Here is a 24,641-nt window from a genome sequence, read left to right on the forward strand (position 1 = left end):
CCCCAAAGGAAGCTATGCGTCGGTTGCCGTAAGGCGAGTCCGAGGCATGGCTTCGGTTCTAAGGAACCGTCTCTGTCGGGCGGAGGCCGGTTCATTGCCAGGGGTGTGGGAATCATGGAGCTTGACAATTGACGAGGGTTGGATGAGCAGTGGTGGCTCTGGGTGGCCGAGGAACCTCAAGTAGTGGTTCGTCGGTCAAATGGGGCTTGGTTGTAGGGGTGGTAGGCCCCTCAGGCGAGCAGTGGCCGAGGAGCTACTTAGGCGGGCAGGCCGCGTAGAGGAAGTCTTGGGCAAGCTGTGGCCGAGGAGGTCTCGGGCAGTATTGTCATGCCCCCTCAAATAAATATCGATAATATTAAATTTTTTTCTTTTTTTCATCACAAATCCATCCAGGATCCAAACTAACATTTGAGGACACTGAAAAACATTCTATCAAATTTACATCTATAAAACCTGTGCAGTTTATAATCATATATCACATCACTCGATAATTCACATTTATGGCAACCCAAGCCAACTTAATAAACCTGAACAACATTTATAAATCCACAAGCTAAGTAAATTATACAATCAGAACTCCAACTATTCACCACAAGTTCATATCATCATAAATTAGACTTAACCTTCCGAAATTCCAAATAAGAGAGATCTTCTAACACTTTTACACAGTATATCCATTTCGATTCATCAACAACATTTCATTACATACAAAATATGCTTATACAACGATAACATAATAACCAACAAGACTTGCCCATAATTCTGAATAGCTATCCACTGCCTCAGCCCAAATCAAACATCTCAAAGAGTGATAAGCTGACCTGAAAGATTTATATAACAACGGAGTGAGCTAAAAACAGCTCAGCAAGTGACAAAGCATATTCAGAACAAAATGAATGGTTTCAAACAAGTAAGGTATCATAATGCAAAGCAGGATACAAGAATTCTCAAGGATACCATCTCATTAGATACAAAATCATATGTATCATGTCATTCAAAACATATTTGATTCATAACAAATGGAGCACAGAGTAATTGGAGCATATCAATGGCAGATAGGACATTTCAGAACATATTAGTTCATAGCAATTGGAGCACAGAGTAATTTGGAGCATATCAGTAACGAATGAAACATTTCGGAGTTTATCAATGGCGTATGAAATGTTCCGGAGCATATCAACGGCATATGGAACATTTCGAAGCATATCAACAGTGAATGAACCATTTCAGAGCATATCAATAACAAAATACCGTGCAGAAGCTCAAACGTCGTCCTTGACGTTGCAATCATATCATTCTTATCCAAAGCATGTACAGAAACACATAACCAAAGCTCTGGATATCATATCAAACATACAGAAGGTGTAGTGGGATCTCAGTCAGAATGTGATTCATCCATTTCTGAATGACCACCTGACAAAAGTCTCCCACGTCTAGGAGCTCCATCCACCCACGTCTAGGTGAAGCCAGAGGGGGCCGGCAGAGCATCGCAGGCTCTAAGCACATACCCTTTACCACGTCTGGCAAAGGTCTAGAATATCCCATAAAGCGGGCAATAAGCACATACCCTTTACCATTTCTGGCAAAGGTCCAGAATAACACCCTTTACCATTTCTGGCAAAAGTCCAGACAATCCCACAAACACCAGAGTACAAAAGGGCAGTATGAACAATAAATAGCATATATCGGAAGCACACGCGGAACAACAAACGTACATGTGCCTTTACGAGTCAAATACGATACAAGCAACAATCTCTCACAAATATATTCAGATTTGAAAGGAAATGGAATAGGCACATATCGAAAGCAAATGCGGAACAATAGGATACACATGTGCCTATATGAGTCAATAGGATATAGCATAAACGTTACACAATAGTTTTCAAGAATGCAAATAATTTTAAGGACAAGAGCATACAAGAATTCAAAGTAGTAATATAAAGCTCAATAGAATAAGAAGGCTAAAGGATATCAATTTCCAAAGGAATGAAACCAGAATATGCGAAATCGACCAAAGCTCGATTTCTGGCAGAATTCAGATGGCACATTGAACAAATGATTCAAACTATCAATCGTGCTCCAATTTACCCAGAAATATATCATTGGATTATACTTTCAGATAAGACAAGCTTCATATGAATTGAATTGTCCAACAGAGAGAGTTACAAATAATTCGGTAAACAAGGGTCGCAGAACAAAATCTCTGTTTGGCAGAATTCATAATGTCAGATTCAACAGATAACTGGGTAGGTGTTTGGATTCCAAATCTTTCAATCTATATATCAAAAGAAAGATCTACGAGTCTAGTTTCCAATGGAATCAGTTTTGAACAAATCAGAGTTTCCAACAAAGACTTATAGGCAGCTCGGTATCAAAAGGTCAGAATCTCAGAAGTTGCACAGATTTGAATCGTTACGTCTAAACAGGAGATATATCAAATGCAAGGCTAGAACAATTCAAAGTTCCTCATATTCAAAGCAAATGTAGAGATAAAAATGACAGTGAGGAAAGATCAGGATACTTGCAATAGGAAAGATTAGAACAATTATAAGAGAAACGATAAGGGAACTTGCAATAAAAAGGATCGAAACATTTGCAATAGAAAGGATCGAAACACTTGCAATAGAAAAGATCAAAACACTTGCAATAGAAAGGATCAAAACACTTGCAATAGAAAGGATCGAAACACTTGCACGAGGAAGATCATAATACTGGCAATAAGAAAAATTAGAATAATTACAGGAGGAACGATCGGGAACTTGCAATAAGAAAAATTAGAGTAATCATAAGAGAAACGATCAGGGAACTTGCCTTTCAAAGATTTCGATCCGAAGATCCAAAGAAGGTGCCAGCCCAAATCCTTCTACTTTTCCTTCATGTCCTCTCTCCGTTTCGTTTTGTGCTCTTATTTTCTTCCTTTCTTCGCAACTACACCACGTGTCGAACATCGAGGCACAGTCACCTGCTCTTTCTTACTCTCATTCATTCTTTTTCTTTCCCAAACGCAGCTGTCACAGCCGCCGCCGCTGCCGCTGCCACAATCACAGCCCCTTCCACCGCACTACCTTCCTTCCTCCCTTCTCTCATAGACATAACTGCTGCATACGCAGTTGCTACCGCGACGGCCGCAATCCCGTCCGCAGCTCCTTTTTCCCCCCTTTCCTTTCTTTTCTTTCCCAGCTGCAACTGCCGCAGTCGCAGTCAGCAGCCATGGCCGCAGCCACCACAACCGCAGCCTCATCTTCCTCCCCTGCTCTATTTTCTCTCTTTCTCTTCCGGCTGCAGCTGCCACTACCGCAGCTGCCACCCCTTCTCCTCTTCCTCTCTTCTTCCCTTTTCCTTTCTCTTCTTCTTCCTTTTCTTCTCTTCTTTCCCAGCTGCACTGCTGCAGTCGCAGCCTCAGCCACGGCCACAGCCTCTTCTTCCTCCCCTGCTCATCTTCCTCTCCTTCTTCTCTTCCAACTGCAGCTGCCATCGCCGCAGCCGCAGCCCCTTCTTTCCCTTCTCTTCTTCTCTCCTTCCCTTCTTCCTTTCTCTTCCTCTTTCCCTGCCATAGCTGCAGCTGCCACAGCCGCAGCCGCAGCTACTTCTTTCCCTTCTCTTCTTCTCCTTCCCTTCTTCCTTCCTCTTCCTCTTTCCCTGCCACGGCTGCAGCTGCCATAGCCGCAGCCGCAGCTGCTTCTTTCCCTTCTCCTCTTCCTTCTCCTTCCTTTCTTCTTCTTCTCTTCTTCCTTACCTTCTTTTCTTCCTCTCCTTCTCTTCCAGCTGCAGCTGCCACCGCCGCAGCCGCAGCTCCTCCTTTCCCTTCTCTTCTTCTCCTCTTCTTCTTCCCTTCTCCTCCCCGGCGTCACACACACCCTCTCCTCTGTTTCCTCTGCAGGAAACAGAGGTATCACAACCTCTTCTCCTGCTTCCTCTTCTTCTTCTCTTCCTCTTCTCCTTCTTCTCCTCTTCTCCTACCCGACACCCCACACCTTCTCACTGCGGCCCATGCTGCAGCCATCCTTTTTTTTTCTTCTTCTTCTTCTCTTCTTCTTCTTCCTCCTCCTCTTCTTCTTCTTCTCCCCGAACGCCCCACACGTCTCCTCTGTTTCCACCTGCAGGAAACAGAGGTGCTGCAGCCCTAGCTGCTGCCACCTCTCGCTCCTCTCCCTCTTCCCTCTCTTTTCCCTCTTCTTCTTCTTCTCTTCTTCTCCTCTTCCCGTTTCCTCCCCAAGGCCACACACCTCCTCGCTGCAGCCTTGCCGCAGCTATCTTCTTCTTCTTCTTCTCTTTCTCAACGCCCCACACATCCTCTCCTCTGTTTCCACCTGCGGAAAACAGAGGTGCTGCAGCCCTAGCTGCTGCAGCTGCCTCTCTTTCTCCTCTCCATCTTCCCTCTCTTCTACTTCTTCTTTCCTTCTCTTCTCCCTCTTCTTCCTCTCTTCTTTTCCCTCTTCTTCTTCTTTTCTTTTCTTCTCCCTCTACTTCTCTTCTCCTTCTCCCCACACCCCACGAAAGAAACAGAGAGAGTGGGAGGCGGTGGGATAAAACAGAAACATTTCGGTTTTTCTCTTCTTTTTTTTTTCTTTTTACAACTTAACAGTTTAGTCCTTGAAATTTCTATATTTACATATAGGTCCTCCAATTTACATATAAATCCTTATTAATAAATTTTTAAAAGTGAGGGATATTACAAGTATGCCCTCCTTCTAGCGCCAAAATGTTACGGGGAATAACTGTATGCCGTGGCCTCGGGGCCGACGCGGCTTGGTTCGGGTCCGAATGCGCGGGGATCCGACGCGGCGCTCCTCGGGGCAACTGGGGTGGCCGGTCACGACGGTCCGAATGGGACGTAGCGTGGGGGGTGAAGCCTCGTCGTGGTGACTGGGAGATGCGACCTTGCCTTCGTTCCTGCACACAGGTCGGGTCGGAAGCTCGGCCCGACCCCTCCGACGATCAAGTCAGATGATGTGAAAGGGAGTTTTCTGTCGTGGAGAAGTCCCCCCTTTCGTTTAGAACTCGGGGGTATTTATAGGGTAGTTTAGCGTTACCTGATGTGCCCGCCTATGGGAGGCAGGATCGTACCTCTGACGGCGTCTCACGCTGTTACTAACGTTGCGTGGAGAACCGGACTGTCGCAGGGTATGAGCGAGGGTCGGTCGTCGTCCTCTCCTGCCGTGGTCAAGCGCACGGGGTCGGAAGTCGTTGCTTGATAGCGGATGACGTCAGCGCGTGTCGAGTCAGCGTTATTGCCTTCCTCATTGGGCAGAGTGGCGCCCAGGTGGGACAGTCGTCGTGACACGTCATGCCGCCATTATTACCCCTATCATCATGGATAATGTCTTACTGAGGTTTTCATATGATGTCTCAAATGGTAATTTTAAATGTAATTACTATTTATCATTTTCATAAAAATATATGAAGAATGATATTTTTTTCACTTTATTTTAATACAATAAATATGAAATATATATAGTTTCATGGTCAGAGTTTATGAATATGGTAATCGGTCCTTAAAGAAGAAAGTTGTGTCTATAGAAGACGCAGAGGACGACAAGAACGTGTGTATATATATACATACAAGCACGGTGGTGGGACGCGGAAACTTAAATAAGAAAGCTGAAAGGGAGGTGCCGTCCGCGAGCGAACCACCACCGCTTACTTAGCATATAAATCAATATATACATATATTGATTTTAAAAAAAGAAACTTCTCATTTTTCAGATTTTTAATAGCGCTTAATTTTTTGCTTAATCCTTGAAATATCCAATTATCTACCCTTTTTTTTTTTTTTTTTTCTGTGGACTAGTTGGATGAATCGATCCAATTATAGTATTTTCAATAATACTAAGAAACAATCGTCAATGCAATAAAAAATATAGTTATAATATTTTATATTATGAAAAATACTATAACATAAAATAAAAATACTCTAAAAAATAATATTTTCAAAATAATTATATTTATAAATATATTATATTATATTATTTTTTGGGTATTACTAAAATACTATAACATCGTATTAAAATTATTGTAATCGGTATTAGGTTAAAAAAAAAATTGATGTCGGAAAATTTCTGAAAACGTGAGACTCTTTTATGGAGAAAAAAAAAAAGAGACTTCCCTCACATTCATATGCATTAAATTGCTGTTCGAGGGGCAAATGACAATCGACTTACCGAGATTGACTGCATGGCTAAATCTAAATAAACATAGTCAATAAATATAAAAATTGTTGTGTTTATATATAATATCACCAAATTAATGCAACAGGAAATTTGCATCGCATTCATCCTCGCTAAAAATTGGTGGATTGAGGCGTTGACTTGCCAACTGCCTGAGTCATTTCGATCCTCGTCGCAGCTTCCGATCGAAATCAACGACGTGCTCGTCTTCCCCACATGGATTTCATCGGAAATCCCCCAGAAAACAAGCACTATCATGTTAATATACTATGCCCGAGAAAATGTCGGTGTTCATCACGTTAATTCCATCGGGAATTAAGCTGCATTATATTATGCTTCCTCTCGATATATATATATATATATATATATATATATATATATATATATATATATATATATATATATATATATATATATATATATATATATATATATATATATATATATATATATATATATATTGCCAATCCTTCCTCCTTTGGTATATACAGTCTTCAATTGCAGAAATTTCAACCCGTTTGACATTTGTTCATCCAAATTCTCAAGTTTTTATCCATAATAATTATAAATAGTTTTAACCAGCCAAGATAGATGAATACAAAGTTCAATTGTTATATATAATCTTCAAAATCCAGAAGTAAAAATATTTTAATCGGTTTGGTTAAACCAAAAAATTGTTATAATCATATTTAAAAATTGAATTTAAATGAGAAACTCACAAAAATAAAGTTATTAGATGTCGATTAAAAAAATTATTATTATTTTAAAATAATAAATTTTAAATATTTTAATTTTTTTATTTTTTGAAGTCTTAATTATTTAGGATCGATTTTATGAATCTTTTAAGAATGATATATGTAAAATCTTTAAAAAAATACATATATCATGAGAAATGCAATCATGCATCGAAAAGAACACCCAAACAAGCGACAAGTGTCACGATGGCATGCGGTTACGTGATGGCAACCACATAAGCAATGCAAAGCACGCAAAGAAAAGATAGAAGTGACCTCTCACACACAAATGTATGTATGATTTATTACAACCTTTAATTATAGCATTGTTATGTATGCTCATATATTGCTAATTTGATCTTCGATTTAGTCAATTAAACTTAATTACTTATACTTTAACGCTCAATTAAAGTTATTTTTCTTGACACATGTGTATTTATTTATTTAGGGTTCCAAATGGAGACCTAAGCATATGCGCATTCATACATTTTAATCTCTAGAAAACCCACCGCCTCCCCCCACCATTAATCCGCTGTTTCCTCCCTCGACGTTTCTTCCCCGTTGCCAGCGATCGAAACCAGAGCTCGGCGTCTCCTCTCTCTCTCTCTCTCTCTCTGTCTCTCGGTGAAGGATCTCTTCATCTGCCCTCTTTTCTTTTTGGATTTCGAGATTGCTTCCGTCGATCGACGTGGTAAACGTTTGTGGGAGGGGGGGGGGGGGGGGGGGGGGGGGAGGGGGTATTGGATGTCGATTGCAGGGGGTGAATTTGGTCGCGGTGGGGATCGACGGCTGATTCGAGTGTGAGGAAATCGGGCATGGGTTTCTTTCCAGGCTGATTGGATCGGCCTTCTTGTTTCGGTGGTTTCGGTGGGATCTTCCCTCACTTTGGTCTTTGTTTGGGGGGCGAAGATTTCGGAGGGAAGATGGGGTATCTGAACTCCATCAGCGGGCTTCAAGCAGACGGTGCTCCGGTCAGCGGGGGAGGACTCAGGTCTCGTTCGTTTATTCCTTGTGAAGTCGTATTAAGGCTTACGATATTCTTTTCTAGATTTGTTTATGTTTCGTATCTCGTGCGATTTTCGAGCTGATCTTATGCTAGCATTCGCTTCATATGTTTTGAGTTCTAATTCGAAGACAAACTAACTAGTTATCGGAAGAGATTTATTTATTTTTTTTATGTATAAACAGTCATTTATTCCTTAATAATTCAATATAAGTTAGATCCTTAATAATTGACAAACAAATTATGAGATGGTTCGTCAGATATGGATGTGTGAACTTACATGGGAAACATGATTCTTTTACGCTGAATAAACTCATAGAACTGCTTCCTATCAGTTAATTGTGGTGCTTGAATCTGCAGTTGAATATGTTGCCTAAAGTAGACTGTAAAGAAACATCCTACTCTTGCGTGTCAATCTAACAGTAAAACTCATGCTTATTTCTTTCAAGACAGTCAAGATGGGAAGTTTGGTTATGGGTATGCAAGCTGTCCGGGGAAAAGATCTTCAATGGAAGACTTCTATGAGACGCAAATTGACAGCATTGATGGAGAAATTGTTGGCTTGTTTGGGGTCTTTGATGGTAAAATTTCTGCAGTATTTTGTTGTCTTTGTTTATGTTTAGAATGTCTTATCTTTTTTTCTTTTGTATTTGAAAATTTTTGGTAAAATTTACGTAGAAAACCCATTCATTAACTTGCTTCTTTCAATCCTTTTCTAGGGTAAATTTCTCTCGTGGAGAGTTGCTTATACATTCAATATCCTAACGTTAGACTTTGATGCTTTGATGAGTGGTTGTGTAGGTCATGGCGGTGCCCAAGTAGCAGAGTATGTTAAACAAAACCTCTTCGGCAACTTACTCAGGCATCCAAAGTTCATTACCGATACAAAATCAGCTATAGGTGGTGCTGATTTGCATTTAGTGCGATGAAAGAGCTTTTAAAGAAATATAATATTTGGCTTATGAAATTCATCTGTGCTGTTACCTTCAGCTGATGCATACAACCACACGGACGCAGAATATTTGAAATCTGAGAACAGCCAGAACCGAGAGGCGAGTTCAACTGCATCAACAGCTGTCCTTGTTGGTGATCGTTTGCTCGTTGCAAATGTTGGGGACTCTAGAGCTGTCATATGTAGAGGAGGAGATGGTAGGCCCCACATCCTGAAATCAGTTCTCTTATCATCAATTATGTGTAATGGATTGCTGTACTTCATCTAGAACTAAACCGGCTTAATTTAGATGGAGTTTACTGCATTTTTTGCTTACTAACTGTATTTTGACAACCCAACCTATTTAAGAGCAATATTTAGAATGTGACTCCGGTGACATCTAGGTTCTTAGGATATATGTAGGTTCTAGACCAACAAAGTTTTGTGGCCTTCTCTTGATCCTGCCAAATGCTATAGTAGCTCTGTGTCTCCGGTGTACTGTACACATTGAAACAAATAATCATATAGTTTCAGATTCTTCAAAAATCTGGTAATATAAAAAAGTATATACTGGAAGGAGAAAGAGAACATATTCCTGTTTGGATTCGCAGAATTTAAGCCTCGATTTGGAGAATTGAACCTGTAAAAAAATCTTCAGAAATGGCTGAAACTGCACACTTATGATGATAAATGAGGATTTAAATTGTTGATGATGGATGAGGTACTAAAGTTCATCACGCTCTCGTATTGCATATACTCGTTTTGAACTGACATTTTGGAGATTAATAGTTTACTAGAAAGTTAAACAGGATTGGAAACTTAATATTAAGTTATCCAATTTTTACACAGAATTATTTAAAGAATAATAATCACTTTTTTATGCTACTTGTATAAGCCATTGCACTTAATGTCTTTACAGCTTATCGATGCTACAGTGATTTGATAGCTAGATACTTCTGGTGAAATTGTATACTAATAGTTTAGTCATGTTATCTTGCCTTTAATGTATGATCTAAGAACTATTTTTTGTTCATTGCTCGAGTGTTGTTCCTTAATTGATGGAACTTTCCATTTAGCGCCATACATGGTAGGTTTTGGTGCCACTTTAGATGTATGACATGTCTTGAAATCTACAAATGGGATTTTTATTGGTGTGATTTATTATTCTAGGGTCTTTTATTCTCCAGTCCACATTTTTTTGGTTATATTTCTTGCATTCTGGAATTCACCCTTGTCAAAACCATCTAATCGTAGACTTCAACAATTAGGAGTTTAATTATTCACGCCAATGACAAAACAGGCTGACAATGGAAGTTGATGTTTCCTTAATCTTGAAGCTAGTTATAAGCATATTTCTCCATTATTTGTTTTGTTCAGTGTTAAAGAATATATATTTTATACGGAACTTTAGGTAGATATTATTGTGTCTCCATTATTTTTTCTTGCCAAATTTACACATTTTTATAAAAAATCATCCCTCATGTATGTAGAGCTTGGTATTTAACATTTTATATATTTCCATAATCATTATCCGTGATCTACCATTTGCTTTTGTTTGGATGTTTGCTTGCCCATTTGTTCATCTCATGGTTCAATTATACTATATGTGGTCATCTTTAGTTTGTGATTATTGCCTTCTAACTAGATTCAAATTTCTGTTTGATTTATGAATGGCAATAAACAGTACTCTGTGGTGCTGTTGACATCCTTGTTGTCATTGAATCCTGTTGTTTATGTTTGTTCTTATGCCCGTTGTGGTTGTTCTGTATTCTTTATAAGATATCCATGCAATCTCTTCTCATTTCAATTGATTGGGTCCAAAAATCAATCTAGAATTTGTTGCATCACTCGATCCCGTTATCTTGAAAATTGTAACTATTTAAGATTTTTTATTTAGCATATTAAAAAGCTGCTCGTGGTTCTAATTTTCGTTTTTTTTCCCCACATTTTCTTTGTTAAATCGAGTTTGGCATCTCAACTTGTGCTCAATTAATACAAAAGTTTATGTATTCTATGAACCTCTTGATACAAACATCTGATTCTTGCTTTTTCAATGGCATCAGTTGCAAAAAAGTCCTTTTCTGAGGCAAACAGTTGTGGCAATTTCTTGTAGAGCACCCATTTTACTTGCAAGTTCTGTTTCTTGGTTCTTACAGTATGTTGCAAAAGCAATTTTCTGATCATGATAAGAGTAGTTGACCGAACGAACTTCTGGGTGCTTCATAATTTAGAGAGAAAAGTCTTTTGTTCCCCATATAGCAAGTTTTGCTTCTAGCTCGTCCAGTAGATTGCAACGGCAATTCTTCTGATTGCTTGGTAATTTAGAGAAAGAAACCTTTTGTCCCTCGTGCATCATGGTCAAAAGCCAGTTCTTGGTACTTTGAACAACAGAGACCTGGCAAATCAACCTGTTGTGGTACTTGGTTGATGTGAGCTCTCATAATTAAACCGATCACTCTATTTTGATGGTGATAATATGGAGATGATTTTCTCTGGATGTGCTTGAAGGTTCTGTTTTTAACAAATTCAGTATCTGAAATAGAATACAATCACCAGAATCTTGTATTGAATTATTGATTGAGCCTCTTAAAAGTTTAGTTCTTTACTAGGAACTCGGCTCACGCTATTTTTTGTTACTTTTGCAGCTATAGCTGTCTCAAGGGATCACAAGCCTGACCAAACAGATGAGAGAGCAAAGGATTGAGGATGCTGGGGGCTTTGTAATGTGGGCTGGTACTTGATCTCCTCCCTCAGTTTTTATCAGTTTAGATCATTTCGTTATTTAAATACTGATCAACTGTAACTGCAGGGACATGGCGTGTCGGTGGTGTTCTTGCCGTTTCTCGTGCATTTGGTGATAGGCACCTGAAACAGTTTGTTGTCGCAGATCCAGAAATTCATGTTTGATCTCTGACCTGTCACTTTATTCCTACAATGTTATTGTCTTCAAGACTCGAGACATATCATCATCTGACAGTAATGCCTTTGACTGCTTCGACTACTGTTGAATGCAGGAGGAAGCGGTTGATGGATCTCTCGAATTCCTCATCCTTGCAAGTGACGGATTGTGGGATGTTGTCACGAATGAGGTACTTTAAAAGAAGATAATAATAAAAAAAAAAAAAAGGTACCTGAAATATCATCTCCGAAGATTGAACCCTTTCTTTTTCATTTGGTTCCAAATTCAGGAGGAGGTGGTAGCTATTGTCAAACCCCTACAAGATCCAGAACAAGCAGCAAAGAAACTGTTACAGGAGGCCTATCAAAGAGGTAGTTCTGACAACATCGCTTGTGTCGTGGTACAGTTTCTTGGCTAGCCTTGATAACACAACCGAGCAGCAATAGGTACAAATTGTCTGCTTGATCTTTGTCATCGCTTTGTTATCTGTAATGGTTTCATGGATTTGGAAGTCAATAAAAAGATACCTTTGCTTTAACCAAAACTAGTAGCAAAAAGAGTATATTTGTGATGCTTAGTGGAGTCTGTATCATGCTGTTTTCACTTTTGTTAGAATAATCAATAAGATTGTTTGGTTAGAGTGCCTAAATTTCTTCCTGAATAGTCGTTTATATATACAAACCATTTTTACCATTTGGAATTTACTCCTGCAATTAAAGTAGCTCAAGTTTGGTAATTTAAGCCTTAAGGAACAATTTTGATATGCCCCCTATGAAAGCAAAATGAGACCCATGAAAGAAGGTCTCTTATTGAGTTTGTATTATAAATGTTGGCAGGAAGATTAATTTCACATGGATACAGAATTGAAGAGTCTAATGATACATAGTGGAGTTTGATTGTGATAGTTTCCATGGTAACTTTGACCATTTTGACGTAGATTCAAAGGTAAAGCCGTATAACCATTCTTCGTGATTGATCCATGAAGGGTCATGCCCATGTCTTATCTAGAGTGGCAGATGCGGATGTGTTTGAATAGAATAGAACCTAACCTATTAATTTGTTGTTTGCGCCCCTTAACAAAAATTATAGGTCCCATGTCATCCAAGAAGGATAGGAACATCTAAGTTACTTTTTAACCCTACACAGTTTGCCTCGTGCAAAAGAGTCTACCTTAGCCTTCATATTCTCCTCGTCTGTTGTGGACACAACCTTTCTTGACTCGGACACAAAAAAAGGAAGAGAAAAATAAACCAAAAGAAGGCTAATGGAGTTGGAGACAACGACCGATTGAATGAACAAGTTGATCGAGTATGGTGCCTCTCTCTCTCTCTCTCTCTCTCTCTCTTTCCATCCACACTAACCTGTTATTTAATGCTTTGTTGTCGTCCGCAGCCCACTGCCGACGACGCTTTCAGCAGAGCAGCGAGAACAGAAAAAAGGAGATGAAAAGTTGGTCCACCGGGGAAATGGAGGAGGGTGCCGAAAGCGGCGTTAAGACGTGGATCCTGGCATTTCTCTTTTGTCGAGGACTAGCGTAGAGATGCCGCAACGTCGAAGCTGCTGCCTCGCTCCTCCAAGTAAGTAGCTCTTTTCTTGGCCCTGCCTTCCCGTTGCACGGTCTCAGATAGAGAGACCGGCATTCTTCCTCCGTGCGCTCCACTTGCAGTCTCGGCACGGGCTGAGGCCGTTTCTCAAGTACAGGAGGCTGCGAGTCAGGTGCACATGGGTTGGGTCGAAAGTCCCTAGCGATGTTGCGATGGCGACAAAATGGCACCCGCAGACTGTCTCTCAAGGTGGGCCAATCCCAGTGTTCCACGATTCTGTCAGCTGTCCGCCACTTCCGGCTCGTCGTCATCGAGCACTCACTAACGCGACCGTGATGACAAAATGCAGTCTTCCCGATCGCGACGTATAAGAGAAGAAGGGCGATAGATTGATGGATGGAGGAATCGAGAGAGAGGCAAGTGATGGCGTTCGAGTGGGAATGGAACTCGATATGGCAGTTGTTTGCGACGCTGGTGTTCCTCCGGACGGCGTACAGGGACTTCCTTCCCCCGGAGCTCCACCACTCCGTCGGCTTCCTCCTCCGTGGCCTCATGACCCGCTTCGACACCGACCTCAAGATCATCGTCGATGAGTACGACGGCTCCTGCAGCAATGAACTCTACAGCGCCGCCCAGGCTTACCTCGGCAGCCACTGCCTCGACGACGCCCGCGTCGTCCGTCTCGCCAAGCGCCACGACTGCCCCCTCCCTCCTCCCCTCCTACCACACCACCCACGACTCCTTCCAAGGCATTCCCCTCCAGTGGAGCTCCGTCGTGGAGCGCGCCTCTGCCTCCTCTTCCCCCATCCGCAGCAGCTCCCTCTCTTCGGACCACCGCTACCTCGAGCTCTCCTTCCACAGCCGCCACCGCGAGGCCGTCCGCTCCCAGTACATCCCCCACGTCCTCCCGGAGGCCGAGCGCATCCGCCTCCGGGCCCGGGAGCGCCGCCTCTACACCAACCGCTCTGTCGTCTTCGGCGACGACCACCGTAACCCCTGGTCCCCCGCGCCCTTCTCCCACCCCTCCACCTTCGACACCCTCGCCATCGACCCGGTTCTCCGCGACGACCTCCTCCGGTTCGTCAGCCGCCGGAACTATTACTCCCGCGTCGGCCGCGCCTGGAAGCGGGGCTACTTCCTCTACGGTCCGCCCGGGACGGGCAAGACCAGCCTCGTCGCCGCCATCGCCAACCTGCTCGAGTTCGACGTGTACGACCTAGATCTCACCGCCCTCCGCCGCCTCCTCGTCTCCACCAACCCCAAGTCCGTCGTCGTCATCGTTTGTACAGCCTCGTCAACTTACTAAAACAGCCTTTGCTCCCTTCGTAGATCTTCTTGGTGTTTCTTTCTTTCTGACTTGAGCACAACGAAGACATGCCTCTTCCAGATTAAGCTTTTCATGCGTAAAATCTCACACCACCATCTGACTTATCTCCTCTAAATTAGCTTCTCACATTGGATCCTTCCACACGACGAACACGATTGTTGCATGTTAAGTGGTCATGTCTCTTCTCGATCTAAATCATTCAGATTATTGCATTGGGAGCTTCGATGCATGATGGATGGAGGGCAGTATTCGTCCCACCACTTGTAATCCACTAAAGGAAGGGGTGGACTAATCTTAAGCAGGAGGCTTAGACCCCTCGGACCCGGCAAAAGCCACGTGGGTCGAGCAGCCTTTGCCTACCGCTCCGCCCGGAGATGCGGAACGCGAATCATTGAAACTTTCAACGAGGGAGTGGCACCCCATGCAAACTTGTGGAATTCCCTCTTAATAGTTGTTACAGTCCATCAGTGTCTGTGCAGAGACAGATGGGAACTTAATTTAAATAAGAGTTTCAATGTATACATATATTATTGATTTTAAAAAAGAAACGTCTAATCAAAATCTACCATATCAAATTAATTTATCTAAAAATGGTTTGAAGTCGATTGATTTTTAAGACTCTTAATTAAGGCTCATATTAGCATGGCGCCGTTCCGCGCGTCCCGAGCGGCGATCGTACAAAGGTACCACCTCACCTCCCGAGAACCAATCGCTACGCCCGCGTACGGTCGACCCTCGTACAGTAGTATAAAAACCCCAGGCCGGCATCCGACCTGGGGAGGGAAGGGGGAGAAAAAAGATCATCCAGCCCGTCACTGACTAAATCGTCGGAGGGACCAAAGTCGGAAGACACCCGACGACGATCTTTTTTGCAGGGAAGCTATCATCCGCTGGCTAGAAGGCACTAATCAAACCCTGCCAACGATCAAAGTGGTGGTCGATCGATCTCAAAAGCCAACTCAACCAACCAGAGACTTTCGACATTGCCTCGTGGACCAGGCCGTGCTGACTCATTAGCCACAGCGCATCAATCCACCAACATTTTTGGCGCTAGAAGGAGGGCCATGTCGCAGGAGCATCTCACGGGAGCCCTCTAAGAAGGAGAACCATCGATCGGTCACCCCTCTGCCGGACCCAGAGATCAGCACCTCCCCATCCTCAGAGACGGGGGAATCTCGACTTCAACGCCAGATCGTTACTGGCGCTTGTTTAATGACCCGCGGTTGTCGCCCCCCGGAATTACTGCAGGACCCTCGACCGTGTCGCCCGAGGCGTTTCTCAGCCTAACCAAGCAAGTACAAGCAATAACGGGGATGATGCAGACTCTCGTCCCACTCATCCCCCAGATCGTATAGTTGGCAACTACCCCGACCGACCCTACCCGGCAAAGGCCGGCCAAGGAGCAAGTCGGGACAGGAGAAGCCCGAGACAGAACGACAGGCCCGAGAGGATCGCCCGAGCAGAGTGCACATGTGCCCTGCCAGGTCACACCGCCCCGCCCTGAGCCTGACACCATATCATCCGACTCGGCGAATGACTCGTTCAGGATGCAACTATCCCGGGTCAACTATCGCCTGGACGAGTTCCAGCGAGAGCTTCAGAAGTCACGGAGCTAGCCGATCAAGGGCGACTCGGGCGGATCCCCCTTTATTCAGGAAATACAAGAAAAGCCTGTATCCCTCAACTTCAGGCTGCTAGCATTGGAGACATACGACGGCGGCTCCGACCCTGCAGAGCACGTCGCCGCGTTTCAGGCTTAGATGGCCCTCTTCGGCACTTCCGATGCATTAATGTGTCAGGCATTCCCGACCACCTTCAGGGGACCAACACGCGCGTGGTTCAGTCGGCTACGCCAGTCCTCAGTTTCATCCTTCGATCAGCTCGCCATGGAGTTCGAGCAGAATTTCCTCGCCAGCATGCGACCCAGGCCTTCCATGGCCACCCTGCTTGCATTATCCCAGCGTGAGGACAAGACACTCTCCCAATTCGTGGCACGTTTTGCCACTGAAATCCGCAGATTCCCGGACGCTCACCCTTCTCTAATCATGTAGGCGTTCTTGATGGGGATGAAGCCCTCAAGGTTCTTCTGGTTGCTGATCGAAAAACCCCCAACAACCATCCCTGAGATGCTCCAGCACGCCAACCAGTACGTTGCCGCCGAAGTACTAGTGGCAGGAAGGCGTGTGGACGGAAAGAGGCCAAGGGTCGAACAATCCCGAAATGCTACCTCAGCAGTCCCAGCGCAACCCCGGCGGAGGCCCGACCGACCCGAGCTACTGCTCCCGAAGCCCCCGCCTCTCCCGCTGAACACATCTCGTACCGAGATCTTCCTCCAAATAAGGGAGAAGGGGGAGAAAAAAGATCATCCAGCCCGCCACTGACTAAATTGTCGGAGGGACCAAAGTCAGAAGACACCCGATGACGATCTTTTTTGCAGCGAAGCTGTCATCCACAGGCTAGAATTCGCTGATCAAACCCCGCTGCCGATGATCAAAGTGATGGTCGATCGATCTCGAAAGCCAGCTCAACCGACCAGAGACTCCCGACATTGCCCCGTGGACTTGGTCGTGCTGACTCATCAGCCACGGCGCATAAATCCATCAACATTTTTGGCGCTAGAAGGAGGGCGGTCAGGTAATAACCACCTCGCCCCCTCCACAGTCGAAAGCAGGTCAGGAATAGAGCCCTAGATGGTTCTATCCCGACCGCACGACATTCCCCAAGGAATGCCACCAAATAGCGCCAGGAGTTCAGCGCCATCTGAGACGGCGATATACCCCATGTACGGAGGCAATCCTCTATAATGAGATGAAGCGGGAACCGCAGCCCCGCCTCAAGGGCACCCACCGTCAGCCCAAATCCCTGGGGAAACTAATCATACGACCGCTGACCTGACCGAGGGGCAATAAGGCCATAACACTCCGGGATGCAATAACGATCCCGAAGCTCCCCCAGAAGCTCCTCGGTCACCACCGAGTCTACATCATGCCACAGCTTGAGACTAGCAAGCACGTCAGAACCTCCCACGGCCTCTAGAGGCACACCCCCGGAAGAAGAAGAAGTCGAAGAAGAAGAAGGCGAAGACATCCCGACCTCGAAGTAGGGAGGGAGAAGCTGGGTCGCTGAACGGAGGAGCAAACAAGGCTACGGCGGCCAAGCAAGGTGACAGCACTTGAGCAAAAATGGTGAAAACCCCTCTGGAAGGAGCTTATAAAGAGCATGTCGATCCACCATGAGGGTGACGATTGAGCTTTCCAAGGATAGAGACAGTCGCGACATTCAAAGCCATCATGACTCCTTGGATTTCCCAGATTCGCCAGTCTTGGAGATCATGCCAGAAATGCCTCGTCACCTAATATCTCCCGCCAAAAGGCAACTCACAGCAAGAGGTCTCCCGCCAGAACCAGTGCCGCCCCGCTTGGCATGCCACGTGGAAAATGGCTCCATGCGTGACACAATCCCCCGCCAAAACCAGCGCCGCATGGCGAATGGCTCCGCATGCGAGTCTCCCTCCAGAACCAGCGCCGACCCAGTTTACTGCCCGAGTCACTCCAGATCGGTTCCCGACTTGCGACTCGCCAGCCTAGTTCATTGCCCGAGTCGCTCCAGATCGATTTCCGACTTGCGACTCGCCAGCCTAGTTCATTGTCCGAGTCGTTCCAGATTGGTTCCCGACTTGTGACTCGCCGGCCCAGTTCATTGTCCGAGTCGCACCAGATCGGTTCCCGACTTGTAACTCGCCCTTTCGGTTCATTGCCCGAGTCGTTCCAGATCGGTTCCCGACTTGCGACTCGTCGGTCCAGTTCATTGCCCGAGTAGTTCCATATTGGTTCCCGACTTGCGATTCGCCGACCCAGTTTACTGCCCGAGTCGCTCCAAATCAGTTCCCGACTTGCGACTCGTCGGGCCAATTCATTGCCCGAGTCGTTCCAGATTGGTTCCCAACTTATGACTCGCTGGCCCAGTTCATTGCCCTAGTCGCTCCAGATCAGTTCCCAACTTGCGACTCGCCCTTTTGGTTCATTGCCCGAGTCGTTCCGGATCGATTCCCGACTTGTGACTCGCCGGCCCAGTTCATTGCCCGAGTCGTTCTAGATCGGTTCCCGACTTGTGACTCGCCGGCCCAGTTCGTTGCTCGAGTCGCTCTAGATCGGTTCCCGACTTACGACTCGCCCTTTCGGTTCATTGCCTGAGTCGTTCTAGATCGGTTCCCTACTTGCGACTCGCCGGCCCAATTCATTGCCTGAGTCGTTCCAGATCGGTTCCCGACTTGTGACTCGTCGGCCTAGTTCATCGCCCGAGTCGCTCCGGATCCGTTCCCAACTTGCGACTCGCCCTTTCGGTTCATTGCCTGAGTCATTCCAGATCGGTTCCTGACTTGTGACTCGCCGGCCCAGTTCATTGCCCGAGTCGTTCCAAATCGGTTCCCGACTTGTGACTCGTCAGCCCAGTTCATTGCCCGAGTCGCTCCAGATCGGTTCCCGACTTTCGACTCGCCCTTTCGGTTCATTACCCGAGTTGTTCCTGATCGGTTCCTGACTTGTGACTCGCCGGCCCAGTTCATTACCCGAGTCGCTCCAGATTGGTTCCCGACTTGCGACTCGCCCTTTCAGTTCATTGCCCGAGTCGCTCCAGATCGGTTCCCGACTTGCGACTCGCCCTTTCGGTTCATTGCCCAAGTCATTCCAGATCGGTTCCCGACTTGTGACTCGCCGACCCAGTTCATTGCCCGAGTCACTCCAGATCAGTTCCCGACTTGCGACTCGCCCTTTCAATTCATTGCTCGAGTCGCTCCAGATCGAATCCCGACTTGCGACACGCCGGTTCGGTTCGTTCCTCGAGTCACTCCAGATCGATTCCCGACTTGCGACAATGGCCCGTTGCTCGAGTCGCGACTCACCGGCTCGGATTCATCAACCACGTCGACACAAGCTATTTGATCGAAATACTCCAAAGCAATTCCCGACTTGCGACTCGCCGACCAAAAACCTGAGCCTGAGATCAGTTATTCGGCCCTCGGCGCTAATCTCTAATTCAAATCACACAGCTCGGTCCTCGGACCAACGACCCACCAATATCGCAGAACCACCTCACGACGAGCCGATCCAACGTCCCCTCGCAAGCAATCGACACATCCACAACGTTCCGACCCAGGCACGCCTCTCGCCCTCTCGAAGACCCCGTGGCACGCCTCGATTGGCACGCCACAACGTTCCGACAAATGGCGCTACAGCCAGGAAAGCAGGAGCATCCCCACGCAATCAGCTCGAGACCGTACTAAGGCGTCGCTCGGCACATCCCCTCCCGGAAAGCTCGGAACGGCTCCGCATGGCGCCGTTCCGCGCGTCCCGGGCGGCGGCCACACAAAGGTACCACCTCACCTCCCGAGGACCGGCTGCTACACTCGCGTACGACCGACCCTCGTACAGTAGTATAAAAACCCTAGGCCGGCATCCGACCTAGGGAGGGGAGGGGAAGAAAAAAGATCATCCAGCCCGCCACTTACTAAATCATCGGAGGGACCAAAGTCGGAAGACACCCGACGACGGTCTTTTTTGCAGGGAAGCTGTCATCCGCAGGCTAGAAGGCGCTTATCAAACCCTGCTGCCGACAATCAAAGTGGTGGTTGATCGATCTTGAAAGCCAGCTCAACCGACCAGAGACTCCTGACATTGCCCCGTGGACCAGGCCGTGCTGACTCATCAGCCACGGCGCATCAATCCACCAACAGGTTCTTTTTTTCAAGATTCCTTATAAATTAGCAATTCCATAAATTAAAAATACCCTAAAACATTCAAAATCTATAGTAAAATAATCCCTCGCACAACTATTCTATCTTTAGCATCCTTATGTTTATCTAAAAATTTTGAAACTAAAAATGACTTTTTTTTTTCAGACAATTATTTTCTTTATTTGAATAAGGAAAAAGTAGTGATATGAGGCATCGTGAGCAATTTAATTATCTTTTCACTATCTATTAATCTTAGTGATAACTAAGGCTCTTAATTCAAATCAATTTTATCATTAACTTGGCAATATCATGGATAATGTCTAACCGAGGGAGTGCTTAGAAGGATCACACTAAATCTAATAATTAACTACTATTTTCATATGATGTCTGAAATGGTAATATTAAATGTAATTACTTATTGTCATTTTCATAAAAATATATGAAAATGATATGTTTTTCCCTTTATTGTAATACAATAAATATGAAACATATATATATATATATATATATATATATATATATATATATATATATATATATATATAATTTCATGGAAAGAGTCCATGAATATGGTAATCGGTCCTCGAAACATTTCTCTGTTTCAGATGATAAAAGTTCGATATCTTCTGACACTAAGAGTCATCGTCCTTCTCTATTCTCTATATAATGGACAATAAGTTGGACTCTTTCAAATCTCTGATCGTTGGAATGGATGATGGTACGCTCAATAGCACCCATAGCATCAACCTCGGAAGTAGCGATCGTCCCCTTCCCGATAACTTGCTGGCAGAGATCCTCTCCTACCTCCCAGCAAAGACCTTCTTTAGGCTCCTCTCTGTTTGCAAGACCTTTCGCCAGCTCTCATCAGATTCTCATTTTCTCCTTTCACAGTCGTACCACAACAATGTCATCTCCGGCTTCTTTCCCCACGACAGCGCCTTTTCTGGACCCTTCTGCCTCGTTGACTCCTACGCCGGTGTGCCCAGAAGCAGCCTCGAATTCTTGTTCCGCAAAGGCAAAATCGTTGGGTCAGCTGGTGGCCTCGTCTTTCTGTTGCATAAGACAGATGGTGCCTTATGCGTCTACAACCCGGTCCGTGGTACTCGGTGCAAGCTACCCTCCCCGCCGGGCAAGAATTGTAAATGGGGTGGCATCGCGGTGAGATTCTTGAACGATGGAGATGAGGTGACGAAAGGCTACAGGTTGGTCTACCTTTCACGGCACTCAGTAAGGAGCAAGTTGCACCGCTGTCAGGTCTATGACTCGTCTGCGAGGGTGTGGACGATGGACAAGGAACTCGACTTCGGTCGGTTGGAACTACATTTGGAGCACCCGGTGATCTGCGACGACGTGGTGTTCTGGGAATCGTCAAATTCGTTCTCGAACGAGATCGACCAGTATGTCGTCGGCTTCGATGTGAGGAAGGAGCGCACGCAGATCATCCCTCTGCCGAAAGAAGCAGCCGTCGCCCGCTCGGACACGATCGGAATAGGCATGTGGGAGGGGAAGTCGCTGTGCCTAATGCATTACGAAACGTGTACTTGGGTGATCGGACTGTGGCTGCTGAGGAAGACAAACGACGGTCCGCCAGGATGGGTGAGGGTGCATGAGGTGAGCTTGGGCCAGTTAGGGTTCACGAAACCCCGCAACGTGAGCTGCGTCGTGCTGAGAGAGGTGGCGATGACCACGTCACTTGTTTTCACCGTAGATAGCGAGGCATATAGCTATGATATAAAGGATGGAGAACTCAAGAAGCTGGGATCGATGGGATACAGTTACCCACCGTTGATCCCTTACTCTAATACGCTTCGGCCATGCGGTGAAGAAGAGGAACTGTTCGTAGATAAGAGAAGAGAAGTTGAATGAAAAATTTTGTCTTTCATGTGTCCAATGCTGCGATTAAATATCATTAAATAGAGGGTCTTTTGTTAGTAGAATTTTCTGCCATTGTGAATGAAACAGCAAGAAATGATTTCTTAGGAGACAATATTAAAATTGTTATGAGAAGGTATAACATATCATAGACAAATTCACTTTGACTTAGTAATGCATAGTAAACAGGTTGTGCAAGAAAAAGTTCATGTCCTGAAAGAGAAGAGGATTGTTTAGTTGATTCATATGCATGCACGCGTTCCCTGTCGAGCAACAACATCTTGTCATTCTGCAACTAAAACCAATCTGCACTCTATACAATCTTAGATAGGCAACATCTTGTCTATATAACTTTTTGGGATTTGTTCGATTTCAAGAGAGGAGAAATCGAATAACATACTATCAGTGTACAAAAACTAATAATGCTTTGAAATGTAAGAAAAAAAAGAAATATAACATACTAAATAATACTTACTGCATGCTTTAAGTCATAAAAGGGAGATTCAAGAAATTTTCTTTCTTTCTGATTCACAATATATATATATATATATATATATATATTATAAAACCACAATAATTTCTCATTCTAATATACCAAATCAAACATTCTTTTTCATGAATTTCTTATGCCACTGAACATACTCGTAGCTATGAATTTAATTAGGATACTTATTGCCATCGATCACCCGATGATGATTCAGAATAAGAGGCACTACACCCGATCTGAGGGCCTTTCCAACCGAGATGTCTTCAGGATCAGTTCACACAATCCATAAGACTCGGGCTGACGTCAACTGCCCCAGATGACGCCCCGATTGACCTGACATCACCTGGTCAAACAGACCGGAACGTCAGCTAAGGCACATTAACATCCTGCTCAGGCTCGATCCTTCACGTCACGCCAACACCGCTGTCAGACGTTACCAGGAATACGATCCTGCTCCCTGCAAGCGGGCACATCAGGAAACAGTAAGCTTCTCTATAAATATCCTCGTGTTCTAAACAGGAAGGGAGGAAAAAAAGATAAAAGCCCCCAAGATCATCCACGGACTTGATCGTCGGAGGGGTCGGGTCGAGCTCTCCCGACCCGACTTGTGTGCAGGTGCAAAGACGGAGGCCTCCCGTAGAACGTCCAGGCGAGGAGCCCCCTCCCGGAGGAAACGGTGACCCCATCGCGATTGGACCACCGTAGTCGGCCACCTCAACAGTCTCAAGGGTCATCCCAGGAAGATCCCCAATCATTTGGCCTCGAACCCAGTCGCGTCGGCCCTGAGGCCACGGCTTAAGGTTGTTTACACTAACATTTTGGCGCTAGAAGGAGGGCCCGAATGTCAAGGGATCGCCCGATTGACTCAGACGAGCTCGCAGCTGAGGGGTCACACCCGATCGGAGCTCCGGGGGAACATCCCCTGTTGGGAAATCATGGGGGCGACATCATATGCGCAGCGGAAGAACAAGAAAAACAAAATCCCTGATTCCCAAAAAGATGTTCGTCGTCGTGCGAAGATTGGTGCGCAAAATCCGCGAAACACAAAACTGCGTATAGAGTAGATTGTGTTACCTAGGGAGATCGTATATCCCTGTTTCCTTGCAGATCCTTAGAAGAGGGTGAAGGAGGTCAAGCGTCCTCCTCTCTAGCGGTGATCCACACAGCAGGGTTGCGACGACGCTCCTCAAAACTCCGGTGGAGAGGGAGAGGAGAATAGGAAAGGCAAGCAAAAACTCTAGCCTATGAGGCTGTGAATCCCTCCTATTTATAGAGATCCCCTGTCAAACCCTAATGGGTCCTGCCCTAATGGGTATTGGATCTACATCCAATAAGACAAGGGCTCCATCAGATATCTCATATCTGAACCTCTACTCATCGCAATGCCTACCATATGTGTGTGACCCTCTAGGCCCAATATCGAGCTGGCCGTGAGTCATACCTGTCAGAACTCCTTCTAACTCAGTGAATTATTATCTCTATAATAATTCACTTGACTCATCGACTACGGACGTACTAGGCCACTACGCCGTAGTCCCCAGACGATACAGGGGAATCCAATCCATTGGACCTGTCTGTCCTCAGTTACCGTGTACCTATAGTCCCTCATCCATCTAATATCCCAGAGACCGTATATCGAGCATGGTGTTGTCAGACCCATACGGTTTCTACTCGAGTCTCGCTCTAATCGGATTCTCCCGGAGAACTCTTTCTCTCTCAACCCGAATGACCCTGGCCAGGGATTTGTCTGAGCAAGAACACATGAGATATTCCTCTCATGACGCCGAGAGTGGATGATCCTCTATCGACACTCAATAGCCCTCGTAAGGTCGACTACCACTCCCAATGACCAGCTGTACTAGATCTGGGACAGCCAAACCTATAAGTCTGGTATCAAAGAGTGGAGCACTCATACAGGACATCCTTGGTGTCTCAAGTCTAAGGAC

General features: G+C 45.2%; 1 protein-coding gene, 1 long non-coding RNA gene and 1 pseudogene across 2 annotated transcripts; 2 read left to right on the forward strand and 1 right to left on the reverse strand.

The window, feature by feature from the left end:
* Nucleotides 1-518: 518 nt before the first annotated feature.
* On the reverse strand, nucleotides 519-4,851 carry LOC135606982 (uncharacterized). The gene is made up of 2 exons (XR_010485054.1): nucleotides 2,812-4,851; nucleotides 519-821 (listed from the first exon to the last, which is right to left on the reverse strand). It is a non-coding gene; the product is annotated as an uncharacterized LOC135606982 (long non-coding RNA).
* A 2,776-nt stretch (nucleotides 4,852-7,627) lies between these two features.
* On the forward strand, nucleotides 7,628-13,870 carry LOC135606980 (probable protein phosphatase 2C 59; annotated as a pseudogene).
* On the forward strand, nucleotides 13,702-14,584 carry LOC135606631 (protein HYPER-SENSITIVITY-RELATED 4-like). The gene is made up of 2 exons (XM_065097688.1): nucleotides 13,702-13,953; nucleotides 14,042-14,584. Exons 1-2 carry the CDS (start codon nucleotides 13,702-13,704, stop codon nucleotides 14,582-14,584), a joined length of 795 nt encoding a protein of 264 aa, XP_064953760.1.
* Nucleotides 14,585-24,641: the final 10,057 nt, after the last annotated feature.

The sequence above is a fragment of the Musa acuminata genome, chromosome BXJ2-3, assembly GCF_036884655.1.
Source record: "Musa acuminata AAA Group cultivar baxijiao chromosome BXJ2-3, Cavendish_Baxijiao_AAA, whole genome shotgun sequence".
Lineage (NCBI taxonomy): Eukaryota > Viridiplantae > Streptophyta > Magnoliopsida > Zingiberales > Musaceae > Musa > Musa acuminata.

Excerpts from the sequence above, each read along its gene's own strand:
- LOC135606631 (XM_065097688.1), top strand. The coding sequence starts at position 13,702 with ATGGCGTTCGAGTGGGAATGGAACTCGATATGGCAGTTGTTTGCGACG. Across the intron at positions 13,954-14,041 it reads GCCTCGACGACGCCCGCGTC|TGGAGCTCCGTCGTGGAGCG; the intron begins GTCCGTCTCGCC and ends ATTCCCCTCCAG.